Source organism: Microcaecilia unicolor, chromosome 12 (genome assembly GCF_901765095.1).
Source record: "Microcaecilia unicolor chromosome 12, aMicUni1.1, whole genome shotgun sequence".
In the NCBI taxonomy this organism is placed as follows: domain Eukaryota; kingdom Metazoa; phylum Chordata; class Amphibia; order Gymnophiona; family Siphonopidae; genus Microcaecilia; species Microcaecilia unicolor.
This window is the reverse complement of record NC_044042.1, coordinates 59,105,858-59,122,556: the sequence shown is the minus strand read 5'-3', so window position 1 is coordinate 59,122,556 and position 16,699 is coordinate 59,105,858. Positions and strand designations below refer to the sequence as shown.

The following is a 16,699-nucleotide window of genomic DNA, read 5'->3' as shown; positions in this document are numbered from 1 at the left end:
ACTTTGGGAGGCTAAGTGCTTTGAAAATGAGCCTGACAGTGTCCCATCCCCTATTGATTATCTTGCCACATTGCTTTCTTTTACATTTTCTTAAAATATGGACAAGGTATTGGGAATAATAGATTACAAATTCAGGCTAAGGAGCAACTGCTGCCTCTGGTTGATGTCTGCCTTGGAACATCCTGGAGTTTGCAGCTCCAGCTTCTCAGTGGTTAAAGGTACAACTACTACTACTTAACATTTCTAGAGCGCTACTAGGGTTACGCAGCGCTGTACAATTTAACAAAGAGAGACAGTCCCTGCTCAAAGAGCTTACAATCTAATAGATAAGTGAACGGTCGGTCCGATAGGGGCAGTCAAATTGGGGCAGTCTGGATTCACTGAACGGTAAGGGTTAGGTGCTGAACGCAGCATTGAAGAGGTGGGCTTTAAGCAAAGACTTGAAGACGGGCAGGGAGGGGGCTTGGCGTAAGGGCTCAGGAAGGTTGTTCCAAGCATAGGGTGAGGCGAGGCAGAATGAGCAGAGCCTGGAGTTGGCGGTGGTGGAGAAGGGTACTGAGAGGAGGGATTTATCCTGTGAATGGAGGTTACGGGCGGGAACGTAAGGGGAGATGAGGGTAGAAAGATAGTGAGGGGCAGCAGACTGAGAGGCTTATTTTCAAAGCACTTAGCCTCCCAAAGTTCCATAGAAACATATGGAACTTAGCCTCCCAAAGTGCTTTGAAAATATGCCTCCGAGTGCATTTGTAGGTAAGAAGGAGAAGCTTGAATTGAATTTGGTATCTGATCGGAAACTCCAAATACATTGGGAGAAGTATATATATTTCTAAGCAAAGTTTTAAGCACCCCAGGTCAAACTGTATGCTTCAATGAACAAAAACCTCAATATGGTGCAAACATCAATACATAATTACTATATATTTGCTGCTTTTAACACATTGAAAAAAAATAAAAATTGAATGTTGCATATGCAGAAGTTTGGATATCCAGTTAATCACCACATTTATTTTTAATTTAATAAAGGAACAAAAATTTTTTGGCTTATTGCACTTTCAGTTAGTCAGGTGATAACAACTGAACACGTACTCTAATCATTCTAGCCTCTCAGGTTGTATCTGTTTTACTGTCTACTTTCAACAACTTTGGGAAAGCCTATATATATTAAAAAAAAAAAAAATCTCTAAACACTTCCAGCTATCAGTTTCAACTCTCAGAATCACTGTTAAGAAGATACAAAAACTAGGGCAAGATCTGGAAAACCAAGACAAAACCAAGACAAAGCTGTCCAAAAACTGGTTAGAGCTCCAAAAGAGGTTCCACAGATCACTGAAAATTGTCTTTGTAAAAGATATAGCTGACACTGGAAAAGTTGTTCACAAATCCACATCTGTATACAACTTGTTATTATCTCAAGTATCTATCAAATTGCTTAACAATACTCTGATAATTAATTGCAATTTAAGCATTCAGTTTAGATTTTAATATATATTAAAAAATTGCCTCAAAAGCCCAAGGTACCTTTAGAATAGGACACCTCTGAAATGGCTAACATCATTGGCTCCTCCTCCAACTGCAAAAACTACCACAGAATAAAAAACTTCCAAAAAACCTTTATAATAACGAAAGAAAAAGTCTGTCGCAGAAAAAAATGGAAGGAAGGGTCATAATGAATATATCCAATCTAAATGCTTAAAGAAGCAATAATATGTTCAAACATTTTTCAAAGATTGAAAATTCTTATTGTCAATCATAAGATATTGAAAGTAGCATAGGACTTAAAATGCTTCTGAATTCACTTTAGTTGTACTTTTGTATTGACTTAGTAGTTAACATACTCGTGGCTAAATATTACTGTTTTTTCATCTATACAGCTTATAGTTAAATCTAAATTGTACTTAGCTTCAGCCGAAGATGAATCATAATCATTCATCTATAGCCACTGTTGTTTCTACTCATGACGACTTAGCAAACATGTCCTGATCTTTCCTTCTTGTTTGATCCCCTAGCTGGATCTGTATAAGATTTCTCGACAGTAAAGGGACCCGTCTGTTTTGCTGCTTCCTCCGGAGAAAATCAAAAATATAAATCAAAATTTTCAATCCTAGCGAACAGAATGATTCAAAATGGCGATCATTTAAATAAGACGCCTTGAGGGATTACTCCTCCCAAATTTGACGTCATTTCAAAGAGACATCCAATAGAAACCATGACCTGCAGACCTATCAATCATCAGGAGAGAGCCTCCCCTCTTTATCACCATAACATCTAGAAGTCAAATCAATCAGCCCCAAACTGTTTGCTCAGTAAAATGCCTCCCATTCCAAAGGTCCATTTAATCCATTTGGAGTAACGGTTTGAAGGTAATAGATCCAACTTTGTTCCTTTTGATGTAGGACACGGGAAATGTCCTCGCGTCTGCCATTATTTTTAAGATGTTCTATAACCATGCACCGTAGTTGGCTACTTGTATGACCCTTGTTGACACAATGTTTAACCAGAGGCATGTGTATCTTTTCTGATAGAATTGCATGCTTATGTTCTGATAATCTGGTTTTGAACATCCGTTTGGTTTGCCCAATGTATCTTTTATCACATGGGCATGTGATTTTATTTATTTATTTATTTATTTATTGCATTTGTATCCCACATTTTCCCACCTATTTGCAGGCTCAATGTGGCTTACATAGTTTTGTTAACATTGTCATTACAGGATAACTGCTACATTTAGTATTGTGCCGAGATTAAGTAAGGGAAGAAAGAAGAAGGAAGGGAGTGATTAGGGTAATTATAGAAGGTGGGCTTTCTTAACTGAGTGGGTTGGTGAGGTGGATTAGTGTGGCTATAGGTTCTCATTGTAGGCCTTGTTGAAGAGATATGTCTTCAGAGATTTGCGAAAGATAGTTGTTTCGTCGATTGTTTCCAGGTCTGTAGGTAATGCATTCCATAATTATGTGCTTATGTAAGAGAAGGTAGTGGCATGTATCAGCTTGTATTTTAGTCCTTTACAGCTGGGGAAGTGTAGGTTGAGAAATTTGCGGGATGATCTTGTGGTGTTTCTTGGAGGTAGGTCCACAAGGTTTAGCATGTAGATTGGGGCGTCTGCGTGAATGATTTTGTGTACAATCGTGCAGATCTTGAACGCAATGCGTTCCTTAAGTGGGAGCCAGTGGAGCTTCTCTCTTAAGGGTTTTGCACTTTCATATTTGTTTTTTCCAAATATGAGTCTGGCGGCAGTATTCTGGGCAGTTTGGAGTTTTTTGATAGTCTGTTCTTTGCAGCCCGAGTATAGTGCGTTGCAGTAGTCCAGATTACTTATTACCATTGACTGTACCAGGGTACGGAAGATGTATCTCGGGAAGAAAAGTTTTACTCTTTTAAGTTTCCACATGGAGTAGAACATCTTTTTCGTCGTGTTTTTCACGTGGGTATCAAGAGTGAGGTTTCGATCAATGGTGACTCCAAGAATTTTCAAGTTTTGTGAGACAGGAAGAGAACAGTATGGTGTGATTATGGTGGAGAAGTTTTTTGTGTTATGTTGTGAGGTGAGTACAAGGCATTGTGTTTTTTCTGCGTTAAGTTTTAATTGGAATGCATCTGCCCAGGTGTGCATTATTTGGAGGCTTTGGTTGATCTCGTTGGTGATTTCATTTAGATCATGTTTGAATGGGATGTAGATTGTGATGTCATCTGCATATATGTAGGGGTTGATGTTTTGATTGGCTAGTAGTTTGGCTAAAGGTATAATCATTAGGTTGAATAAGGTTGGTGAGAGGGGGGATCCTTGGGGGACTCCACATTCAGGTATCCATGGGGGTGATCTGTCGGCATTCGTTGTTACTTGGTATGATCTTGTGGTCAGGAATCCTTTGAACCATTTGAGAACTGTGCCTCCTACTCTGAAGTATTCTAGTATATGTAGTAGTATTTCATGATTAACCATGTCAAAGGCACTGGACATGTCGAATTGTAGGAGGAGTATGTTGTTACCAGTTGTGATTGCTTGTTTAAATGACTTCATTGCGGACACTAGAACAGTTTCAGTGTTGTGATTTGATCATATAGATCACAGCTTTTGAAGTGCAATCAGAATGATGTTTAAAAAAAATCCATTTCTTTTTTATTGGATCCCAAAACTTATTTGTTTCCTCCATGACATCACACATAATGCACTTGCCACATTTCATATGACCTACTCGGGTTTCATATATGTCTGAATGACATAGGACATCAGCCAAATTGGCTCATCTAGAGTAGGACACCATACATTTTTGATTTGAAAAAACTTCATGAGCTGATAATATATTCCAGTGTTTATAAATAATTTTAGTAATTTGTGGAGATAATATAGTGTATTGCATGATGCATGGGATATTTTGTTTTCTCCCCAATGGTTGTTGTTTAGGTTCCAACAAATATTCCCGATGATTGAACAGCACTCGTTTATAAGCGTGTTTAACTATCCTTTTAGGGTAGCCCTATCATGTAATTTATTAGTTAGAATTTCAGCTGATTTTCTGTATTTTTGAGATGAATCACATATACGCCTATAGCATAGAAATTGTGCAAACAGCAGGTTGGTTCTATTGTGGAATGGGTGCATACTATCATATGCTAGAAGTGAGTTACGGTCAGTGGCTTTAACAAAAACATCTGACTCCAATTTGCCTATTGGAGGGGTCCTATTCTAAAGGTACCCTGGGCTTTTGAGGCGATTTTTTAATATATATTAAAATCTAAACTGAATGCTTAAATTGCAATTAATTATCAGAGTATTGTTAAGCAATTTGATAGTTTCTGATTTCTTATACTCTGTACAGTTTTGTATCTCAAGTATGCAAAAACACAAAAAGCAAATGACTGACCTGAAACATTTTGGAATAAAGTGCTTAGGACTGATGAAACAAAAATTGAACCACAACCACACAAGGTACATTAATGGAGAAAAGGGTGAACCATTTGAAGAAAAGGACACCTTGCCAATCGGTAGCCATAGGGTTGGATCCATCATGCTTTAGGATTGGTTTTCTGGTAGCCAGTGGCAAAGGAAATATTATTCAGGTTAAAGCAAGAATGAGTTCAACTAAATATCAATATTTTCTAGAAGCTAATACAACAATCCAAAGCATATTTCAAAATCAACCATGAAACACTCAGAGTTACAGGAAAAAAAGATGAAAGCTTTGGAATGGTCTTCAGTATCCCCAGACATGAATATCATTGAGAATCTCTGGAGAGATTCCACTTGTCAACAGCAATCAAAACAGATTAAAAATAAACATTAGGAATTAAAACAAATATTTAAAAATCATTGCGTATAAGAAAAGACCACAACACATTCTCATAAAACACCCTAGTTCAAAACCATACTAACCTCCTTCCTCACAAAACAATCCACCATCCCAAAACAATTTCCCAAACTAGTCAGGTTCACTCAGAGATTCATCAAAACATACAATCTGACCAGGGTGCCTGAACTTTTGCACACAAGTGAGTCTATAGTTTGCCCCATCTGCAAATTTGTAAAGAAGTAGAAAAATAGTGGATGCCCTACATGGGGCTTTACTTAGACAACTGGTGAAGATTTCAAATATGCAGATTTCAGCAAAATTGAGAAGCACTTGAAGGAGGAGCTGGCAGGGTGGGAGGAGTTAAGGAAGTGGAAGGGCAGTGGGCTAAACTGAAATGGGCTATAAAAATGGCAACAGATCTTTAAGTAAGGAAAAGCAAGAAGAAAAGGATGCTGTATGGTTTTTCCAAAGAAGTGGCTGCAAAAATAAAGGGGAGAAACCACAGAGATTTACAGAAAGGACAAAAATGAATACCACATAAAGCTGAGAGAGATGAAGAAAGAAACCAGGATCGTAAACACACGAGCAGAAGAAAAAAAATGGCAAAAGATGTAAAGTGAGGTGACAAGACTTGGCCAGAGGTAGAAATTAAGGCTCAAAGATACTGAGGGCCAACACGTAGAGAGGAGTGAAAAGCAGAATTGCTCAACAATTACCTCTTTTCAGTATTCATGGAAGAATAATTGGCAAAGAACCATGGATGATTGACAAAGAAACATATGCGAATAGCATAGATACCACACCATTCAGGGAAGAAAGAATTTACAAACAACTTGCAAAACTGAACATGGATATAGCCATAGAACCAGATGAGATGCATCTCAGGATACTGAGGGAATTGAGAGGTTTTGGCAGGCCCTCTAAAGAATGTGTTTAACAGACCCTTGAAGACCAGAGAAGTTGCTATTGGATTGCAAAAAGTCTGATGTTCCTCTTCAACAAGGAGGTAACAGAGAAAAGGTGAGCCTTACCTTGATGATGGGAAAGGTCATGGAGATGCTGCTGAAGGAAAGGATAGTCAACCTTCTACAATTCAATGAGTTACAAGATCCGAAGCAATGTGACTTTACCAAAGGCAAATCATTTCAGACAATCTGATTGAAATGATTTGCCTTTGGTAAAGTCACATTGCCTCGGATCTTGTAACTCATTGACTTATTTTGCTGAGTGACAAAAGAACTGAAGTGAGGTCAAGTGCTGGATGCAGTCTACTTAGATTTCAGCAAAGTCTATGACATTGTTCCTCATGGGAAGCTCATAAATAAACTGAGCAGCTTGAGGATGGGACCCAAGGTGGTGAAATGGAACAGAAAATGGGTGACTAGTAGGTGACAGGGGGTAGTGGTAAATGGAATTCACTCAAAAGAAAGGTGAATAGTCGAGTGTCATGGGGATCTATCCTGGGGCTAATTCTGTTCAATATCTTTGAGAGTACTATTGGAAATGTGAGCTAGCTTTAAAATGGTGGTTTAATACTGCTTGTGTTTTGCTTCTTTAAGTAAAGGTGCGTTAAGTCCACAAACATACAAAGTATCAAGTATTTCACAGTGGTTTTAGCCATACTGCCCCTTAAAAAAGCTACGAATGGTTAAAAAAAAAAAAGCTGCATCTTAAAATATATACACATATATGTTTATCTGAATGAAAATCCAATTTACAATGTCCCAAATATGCTGAAAGAAGCCTGACTTCACAATGGGTTTGGGTAAAGGAGAAGAACAGACAATGAATATTTGTAACTTAGGCAACTCTTACAAGGAATAAAGAAAATATCTGAAGTCACATTTATTTTTAATTATGCTCTGAAGAAATGAAGAAAGTAAAAATTAGAAGTTTCTAAAAACAACTACCAAGGTCAAACAAACTGGGGATACCTACTAGCCTGATCATCATCAAACACAAGTATTTTGGGCCACCCTGAAATATCTCAGCACAGCACAGAAAGTCTCATGGGAGAACTAAAATGACACTTGTATATTTTGCCCACAGAAAAGTATATTACATTTCAGAAAAATTAGGAGACTGAGGAATAAGGCCAATGTAGAGAGACCCAGGTCTATGAATCACGCACATTGGTAAGATATTTCCAGGGCTATAGGTAGCACTTAATAATGCTTTAACATTCCCTCTGCTCTAAGGGCTGATGGCAAGGACACGGTTTCTGAAACACTTGGATAACTGTCTTCTTTCTATTTGTGAAGCTGTTTGGTAACTATTATTCTGTATCACCCTAATTTTGACCTGCTTTCTATAAACCTTTACTTGGAAATAAGCCACATATGCATAAATTCATATTTTGGGATTAGATAAAATCAAAATTGGAAGGATCAGTCTGCTTAGGGTGGGGGGATGTGAGGGAGCCAGTTGATAATGCTTCCCAGGGTTGCCACCTCATTCCTGAATTGGCTGATCCAGTCCAGGTCTGTTGTTATCTGAGAAGCATGGTAGAAATCTGAGAGGGGTTCCAGAGCTCACCAGCAGACTTACCTCCTTCAGGTTCAGGCAGGCTTGGGCCCCCTGAGGAATAGGACCCAGGACAATTGTCCTTGTTACACTGCCCCTAATCCAGTCCTGACTGCCCACTCACCATATACATGGATCTTATTTTTCTTTTCTTTTTTTTGTAACAGAAACTGGTAGGGAAATCTGAATTAGAAGTCCAAGCATGCAATGGGGGAAAGCCAGGACTGGAATCATTAATTTGGCTAGCCTGTAATGAGATGACAACCCTACCTGGATAGTATACAAAAAGAACAAAGAAAGGTGGAGAGAAAAGTAGAGGAGAATGGTTTCTTAGCACCTTTAACAGGATCTACACAAAACCTTCAAAACAATTAATACCAGCTGGCAAAAACACCTGAACAAAATTAGACACATTATATCGTAGGACAAAAAAAAACATTTTAAAGAAGAGATAAAACTGTTTTACTGGCACAAATGTAAAAAACAAAACAAAATCCAGCAACAAAATAAAATACAAATATTTCTTTTGGTCCCAGAGTCAAAGTCTTTAGTTGGGTAGCAACAAAGCAATAAAAAACGCAGTCATCTGCGCTTCCTCTTTTCCAACCTACCCCGTAAGGCAGGAAAGCCCCACTTTTTACTATCCCAGAATCCTTTTCACCAGGCTTGTAACTTCCTGAGCTGTCAATTTGTAAGGCCACAATAACCAACAGTTATCTGGGGTACGTATACGTTAACTGTTTCTTCTCTTGATCATTTCTGGAGCGCTCACTCACTTGGTCAGGGCTCTTTACTCGTCTGAGTCTGGCTTGACATCAAGCATGACATGGAGCTCCTCGGGTGTGTATCCCAGCAGGCTCTGCAGGTCACACACAAAGCGGTAGACATAGCGCTTTCCTGCTGTCTTGTGGATGATGTTCTTATCATAATAGTAGCGAAGGCCACGGCTCAGTTTCTCATAGTTCATCTTGGGTTTGTTTTTCCTTTTGCCCCATCGTCTGGCAACCTGGCAAAGGAAAAGAGAAATTATGTTAGGAGCTCAAGCCAACACAGGAAAGTAATACACTGTTTACTTTGGCATCTGCCTCTCACTATAATAATAGAGCATTATCATAGAAGCCCATAGAGATAGCTTTGCTTTTTAAGGTAAGAAGGGGCATTCTCTCTATCTCAGGTGCCATAAGATCACCCTACATCTTATAGGCACCAACTTAGTACATCCAGTACTAATGGGATTTAATTAACTCTTTGATCAGTACAACTTTGCACAACCATGCCTATAGTTTGCCATTAGTGGTGCACATGGAACACCTCTGCAGCCCAGGACATTCTAAATTCACAGATGCCAGTAAGTTGACTTGACCAGTTATCCCATTCATATTTATCCAGTCAATATTCAGCCAACAGTGGTCTGTACTTTTTTAAATGCTGACCACCTTGGGCAGAATTAGGCTCCAATATTCAATGCCGGGTCATGTCCAGGCACTGGCACTGAAGATCAGGAGCCATGCCCAGCATATGCTGGCCACCAGGTCTTATGGGGGTTGCAGGTGGTATTCAGCTGAGACTCACTGTTTTCTTTACAGGCTTCAGCCACTAAATCATAGAAGGCCTCTTCCTGTATGATCCAGACTACTTGGTTGTGATCCCCCTTATTACTTTAGGGGACAATTTTGAAATTAAATGCAGGGCTCTCAAGTGTGGGTTTGCTCTTTGAAAAATTGAGATGGCAGTGAACAGCAGGTCATTGGTACCAACGTACATTTCCACCTAGTCACCTATTTCCACTCCCTGACTTAACACGTGCCCTTTTTTTTTTTTGACATAGAGAAAAAATACCCATGCCATTAACAGCGGATCTGATTTTATAACAGAATCTATGTGAGGAGTTTTGCAAGGTAATGTAGGCATTTAAATGTGTTTATTAAATAGGGTCCCAACCAGCTCCTGTAGTGTGCTACACCAGTCTCAACGCGGGTATAAATGTGAGCACTTACTCTAGGGGAGCATTTCTATAACTGGGCACCCCAGGTTAGCCGCCTAGATGCAGCACACTGAGCACTAATGAAATTTCAGCATCTGGGCACCAGGATTCTGTTATTGAAACTAGCATTAAAGTCGGCAACCTAGGAACACCCACTTACACCATGTCAAAAGCAAGGGTATATGCGCACACCTAAATGGAAGATACAAAAACCAAGACAAATCTGATAGAGCTGCCCAAAGACTGCTTAGATCTCCAAAAGAGATCCCACAGATCACTGAAAATGGCCTTTTTAAAAGATAGGCAGGCATGAAGAAGTAGCGTGATCACTACTACTACTACTACTATTTAGCATTTCTATAGCGCTACAAGGCATACGCAGCGCTGCACAAACATAGAAGAAATACAGTCCCTGCTCAAAGAGCTTACAATCTAATAGACAAAAAATAAACAGGACACTTCCAAAAACACAAGGGAGATGAGAAGTAAAAAAACAGTTCATTAATAGTAGATAAGACTCCTCACTCCACCATGTTTTGGCGAACACCGCCTGCCTCAGGAGTCTTTAAAAAGGCTGGTGATGGATAAATAAAGCTGAGAGAAGAGTCGAGTGCAAAAAATGCCAAATAGCAGTTTTGCACTCAACTCTTCTCTCAGCTTTATTTACCCATCACCAGCCTTTTTAAATACTCCTGGGGCAAGCGGTGTTCGCCATGCCGTGTCAAGTCTTATCTAGTATTAAAGAACTGTTTTTACTTCTCGTCTTCCTTGTGCTTTTGCAAGTGTCCTCTTGGTCAAGCTACTTCTTTGTGCCTGCATTTCCCCTCGTTACGAATCCAGTTTCTCCACTTTTGCGGTATCTCTCTTTTTTAAAAGATAGCAATTAGCTTTATCAATCATTAATCATCAACTTTGATTGGTATGTGTATTTTTGTTACACATCAAGACATATTTGTTTCTTTGTGAGGCTAATAATTGCTTTTATTGTCACATTTTATTTCCTCTTTTCTTTTATCTTTTCTTTTATTTCTTAAGTTATGTTTAAGTTGCATATATGTTTGTAACAGCTTTTTTATTATTATTTACATTATTGTTTTTAATGAGATATTTTTATATATTTTTGTCTATGTATATAAGAATTGTATTTATTGATTGATGTAATGTTTACAATGTACATATGTTATATTATTTTACAGAAAGTGCTGCTCGACTCCTGAGGCAGGAGCACATGGCGTCGAAACACAGGACTGCATCAAGTCATTATTACAGTTCCCTTTTCAATAAACTACATGTGTTGGTATCACATTGGTCTACCCCCTTCTTCCTTTTTTCTGTTTGTGTGTTGTGTTTGTTGTTAGGGGGAGACTCCTTTTTTTCTTTTTCAACAGCTGGATAACACTTCCATGCCCATTCCCTGTCCATGAGAAGATAAATAATGCACGATTAGTGCACACTGACAGGCACGTGTAAACATTTTTTTCTGCATTATTGGATAAATTCTATATATGATGCCCAAAATGTATAGCAGATACAAATAAATAGCGCTATTCTCAGACTGTGCCTAACTTTAAGCGCTTAAAGTTAGGCACAGTTTAAAGAATAGCACTTACGTCCAGGAATCGCGCATGAGCCTTAGGCATAGCCATTTGCACTAACTGAAAAATGGTGCAAATCTCTGTGCCTAAATTAGGCATATATCCCCATTATTCTATAAGTACCTGCATACATTTTAGGAACACCCCCATTCCACCCATGACTCTCCCATTTCTGCTCCCCTTTTGAACTCGCTCCTAAATTTATGTGGATATCTTAATTAAAATCTAATTACTGCCAATAATTGCTTAACAAGCCCAACTATCAGAGCTACTTAGCTTGTCATTCAATTAAATTACGCACACCCAAATTTGCACTTGCAATTTATAGCGACTTTTATAGAATTCAAGGTAAATGTGCATTAGCACTTAACTCCTAATTCTATAAAAGTCAGCAAATATTGTACATGCAAATTTGGGCGTGCACCCAATTTGCATGTGTAAATTAATTGAATAATTAGCTAAGTAGCACCAATTGGTTTTTTAACAAGCAATTATTGGCACTAATTAGATTTAATTGGCATATTCATACCTAAATTTTATGTATATCCTGAAAAAGAGGGCATGGAAATAGGAGGTTCATGGGCAGATTGGGGTGTGGTTTTTGGTTATGTGCGCAGTTACAGAATAAGGGGGTTCTGTGTCTAAATTTAGACACAGGTATTTGCACCACGTTGTTGCTGGTGCAAATGGACATGCCTAAATTTAAGTGCGGCCCCTGGGACTTAAGCACTATTCTATAAATCGGGGGAGGGGGGGAGGGGTCGGCACCAATTTTTTAGGCACCATTTATAGAATTCACCCCTTAAGGTGATTTTGTAAAAGGGTCCCTTATTTATTCCTTAAGGTTTATTAACCACCTTTATGAAGAGATTCACCCAAAGTAGCGCAGAAGAGGTATAACTTGACAAACTTACATTGTAGTACTAGAAAAAAAGAGTAAAATGACCCACTGTCAGAACTAGTACAGAGAAGTAAACTGTGAGATATTACTAGGAATTAATTAATTGATACAACATCAGTAACATATACATTAAAACAGCAGAGTAAAACATTCATATTACAGAAATTCAGCTGAATACAAATAATATACCATAATAAGCAGCACAGAAGAACATTCATAAAACAAATGATACTTAGCAACCCAGGAGGCTTGGGGTAGGGAGTATAAACATGGTTCTTGAAGTCACTAACCCAGCCCCTCCTCCTACCAATTTACTACTACTACTAATCATTTCTATAGCACTACTAGTCGTACGCAACGCTGTATAAAATGTACGTGGCCAACAGTAGGGCACATAAATTAGAGGGAAAACCAGCTCTGAGCAATAATACCACATCTTTGATATCTCACAACCAGTCAGATTACAGGGACATCCCACTTCTTGTTTTCTCTTCCATCAGTGTCAACACATGCAATACTGTAAAATGAATACATGGCAAGCAGAAACGTTTTACAAAGCCATTCTATTCCAGGTTTATTAAAACAATTTCATCCATAATTCATCTGACCTCTGAGAACAGCCATCTTTGTAAGAGTCATGACTGATGTTTGCTGCCTCTATATGCCATAAGTCAGAAATAACCTCAAACAAATGATCCTCCAACTACATCCCAATACCATATGAGTTAATTGGGGACATATATATCTTATAGGCACTGAGGGATATCTAGGTGTTGTAAGAGAATTGCTTAAAAATAAGTCTGGCATCAACAGCTGTAATAAATACTGAGGACCACTGCTTGTATGCAGTTCTGAAACTATTACAGAGAATGCGAATGATTAGGCTTTCTTTTAAAGCAGATCAATACTATGCCCCCCTCCACATTAAACCAGAAGGAACAGGCTAGTGCTTACCTCATCGGGGTCAGACAGTTTGAATTCCCAGCCATCTCCTGTCCAGCTGATGAAAGGTTGGCAAGACTTGTCAGTGAGCAACTCCAGCAGAAACTGCCATAGCTGGATGGGTCCACTACCTGTAGGAATAATAAGATTCACAAAGTGATGACAGCTGATGTGCAGATCAACCCCTCCCCGCTTAATAATGGCAACTTCACTTTCAAGCAGTGAAACTCATAAAAGAAAAATTGAAGTAAAACCAACAAAGGAGATGAGCAAGGTTTAGCCCTTTTTGGGGATAATGGTAACAAATATATAAACATGCTAGCTTCCAGGACAACTGGGTCATGTACTGCAAATTTTGCAGATGCAGGAACTCCTTACAAAATTAGGGAGTCATAGGTTAGGAGGCAATGCCCTTTTGTTTTTGCAAACTGGATAAGAAGAAAACAGAGTGAAAGACTAAATGGTCAGTTATTCACATGAGAAATCACTCCGTCCCCTGATAGGACTACTCCCTTTCCAGTTCTATCTCCATTAGTTGGGGAGTCCCAAGAGGTTCCCCTGTCTCCAGAGGACAGTCAGGTCAATCTCAAGCGATATAGATAACAGCTTCTCAGATAGATGCTCTGCTAAAGGAGCCTACCAAGGAGGTTACCTTAAAAGATATTTGATCATTGAACTTCAGTATGGAAGGGTTGCTTAAATCAGTTATATCCCAGACAGCAATTTTCTCAGAACAAGTGGTGGACAAATTGAATACTGTGGGCTTAAATTTGAAGACTTTAGATAAACAGGTGTCAGGGGTACAAGCATAGCTTGCCACTCTCCAAGAAACCTCAGTTTCCTTTATTAAAGGCCCTCATATGATTCATATGAAATTTGAGATGATGGAGAACGCTTGTAGGATGTGCAATCTTCGCTCTTTGAATTTTCCTTCAATTTATCTATTTTCACCTGAGATCCTCCTTAGGAAGTATCTTATGGGTTCTTGAGTTAACTAACTCTGAAACTATTCAACTGAGTAATTTCTACTATTTACCAACTGAAAAGAAGCTCCAAGATAACCAGCAAGAGGTGGATCAATTAGTGACTTCTAATTTGGATTTAACAGCATTTTTGGAAGATTCATGAGATATAATTACTTCTAGATCTACCTTGCCGGTTACTTTTCTTAATGAAAGAAACATAGAACTGTGACTGTGTCTGATGACCTTAAAGCTTCCAAAACAGATAGAAAAAGCGACGGTGAAAGCCAGAAGAATGCTTGGGTGCATAAAGAGAGGGATGACCAGCAGGAAAAAGGAGGTGATAGTGCCCTTGTATAAGTCTCTGGTGAGGCCCTATTTAGAGTACTGTGTGCAGTTCTGAAAACCGCACATACGAAAAGATAGAAACAGGATGGAGTCGGTCCAGAGGGCAGCTACAAAATTAGTAAGCGGTCTTGAACACAAAAAAATATAGGGATAGGCTAATGAACTTCAACAAGTATACACTGGAAAAGAGGAGGGAGTGAGGAGATATGATATAGACATTTAAATATCTCAAGGGCATTAATGTACAGGAAATGAGCCTTTTTCAACTGAAGGAAAACTCTGGAACGAGGGGGCATACGAAAGGACAGAAAGAAAAAAAAAAGTAATGAAAAAAAAATCCTGTGACACCATAGCTGCAGGTCTTGATGCATAATCTCAAACCAGCTACTCCCCAGGGAAAGCCAAATTATGAGTTAACTAGAAAGGTTTCCTGAAAAAAATGGGCTTTAAACAGTCATTTAAAAGTTGCCAAGGAAGCTTCCAATCTCCAAGCAGTCAGCAGCTGGTTCCACAGCATAGAACCTACTATATTAAACATGGAATTCCGCAAGGAAACAAGAGAAACTTGGTGGAAAGAGGCTACCAACAATTGACACGTGTGTTTTACATGCTGCACTTTCTTTTTTTGCTGCACTTTCTTTTTTTTTCACTCTCTGTTGGTCCCTCATATATCTTTTTCAATGTACTGCTATATGGGGTCCTTTTACCAAGCTGCGGTAAAAAGGAACTTGCAGTAGCGGCGGTGGACGTTTTTGACATGCACCAGGGCTTTTTTACCACAGTGGGTAAAAAGTCCAAAAACCCCCACATAGCTATGTGGTAAACTAGCACTTACCACGTGGCCATATGGGGGGGGGGGGGTGTACCTTTACCGCCACCCTATTGAGGTGGTGGTAAGGGCTCCCGCGCTACCCCGGCAGTATATTTAAAAACAAAACAGCAGAGCCGGAAATGGTGCATGCTGGAAGCTGAACTACCGCCGGCAGCCACATTGGGCCGGAGGTAGTTCCGGGATCCCATGCGCAACCCTTTAGTAAAAGGGTCCCTATGTTATTAACAGGATTTGATTTAATATTGGTGCTTTTATAACGTTTTAAAGTATTAAATAGGCACACTAGTCACGCTTTGAAAGCACCTGCTATAAAACTCTCCTTAAGGTTGCCAAATAAGTTTACAATAGAGTCTTTTTTTGTAAGCATTACTGATGTTCCATTTACGCTCCTTGGCTGCTGCTAGAGCTTTGAGCATCGGTTATTAATACTCATTTTATAAAACCTTGCCCATACCAGCCACAGATTGCCTCTGGCCTCAGATGACTCAACCTCAGCCACAAGCCAACCCAGCTTCCTGCATCAGTTCTTCCTTTTCACGGCTGGTCCTTTTCAGGACTAAAGAAAGTAGGAAAGCTAGAACCACAACTCACGGACGCCTGAGTCTAGTGATAATTGAACTTGCATAGCGACTCCCCTTGACAAAAAAAACTAAATTTTATAGCTTAAACTGAGCAAAGGGCAGGAGAACAGTACTTAGATCAAAGTAATGATGGGCAGAGCCTATGAATTGCACACTAGTGCTGTGCACAGCAACACAGAGGCTGAGTCCAGTCTGCCAGGTCCTGTTGGAGGGGTCAGTGTAGCATGAGCAGAATCAAAACTCATGGGTCGATGATCAGAAGCAAACGCGGGTGATAGAAGCTATTAGCGCCATACTAGTGTCTGTGTTTCCTACTACCCCATGATCAGAGCCCCCGAGTGAATGAAACAAAGCGCTTGTGGGCTTTGACTGCAAGTAGCATGCAAATGCATGCTAAACAGGGCTCTTACCACATGTAGTAAGCAAATGCATACTCAACATATTCCTCCCCAATGATCAACGGAGAGCACGCCAAACACTGGCATGCTGTCCACGGCAAACCCTACTTCAGCTGATGTTAGGGTTTGCAGATTATTGGGGAGGAATGGTGAGCCCTGTCCAGCATGCATTTGCATGCTAGCAGGCCCCCCATTCCCCTCCAATATAACCCCCCCTCAGGAACCCTGACCCCCCCACCCCAAGCCATCGACACGGGGGCTGGAGGTCCGGTGGACCTCCAGTCCCCCCGAGCCCTCCAGACACAAGTTCATGGGGGGCTGGAGATACAGTGGATCTCCAGCCCC

The 16,699-nt window shown here is 39.7% G+C and overlaps 1 protein-coding gene across 2 annotated transcripts in view; it reads right to left on the bottom strand.

Annotated features, from left to right (window-relative positions):
* Positions 1 to 4,022: 4,022 nt before the first annotated feature.
* ETS1 (ETS proto-oncogene 1, transcription factor) overlaps positions 4,023 to 16,699 on the bottom strand; it is a 282,890-nt gene continuing 270,213 nt past the window's right edge. Inside the window, exons 7-9 of one of the 2 annotated variants that reach the window (XR_003944020.1) lie at positions 13,246 to 13,364; positions 6,504 to 8,817; positions 4,023 to 6,460 (exon numbers count right to left, since the gene is read on the bottom strand). Coding sequence is in view for 1 of the 2 variants with exons in the window: in XM_030221497.1 (XP_030077357.1) it covers positions 8,602 to 8,817; positions 13,246 to 13,364 (335 nt within the window). In the remaining variant the exon portion in view is untranslated. The other variant, XM_030221497.1, reaches the window with a different exon arrangement.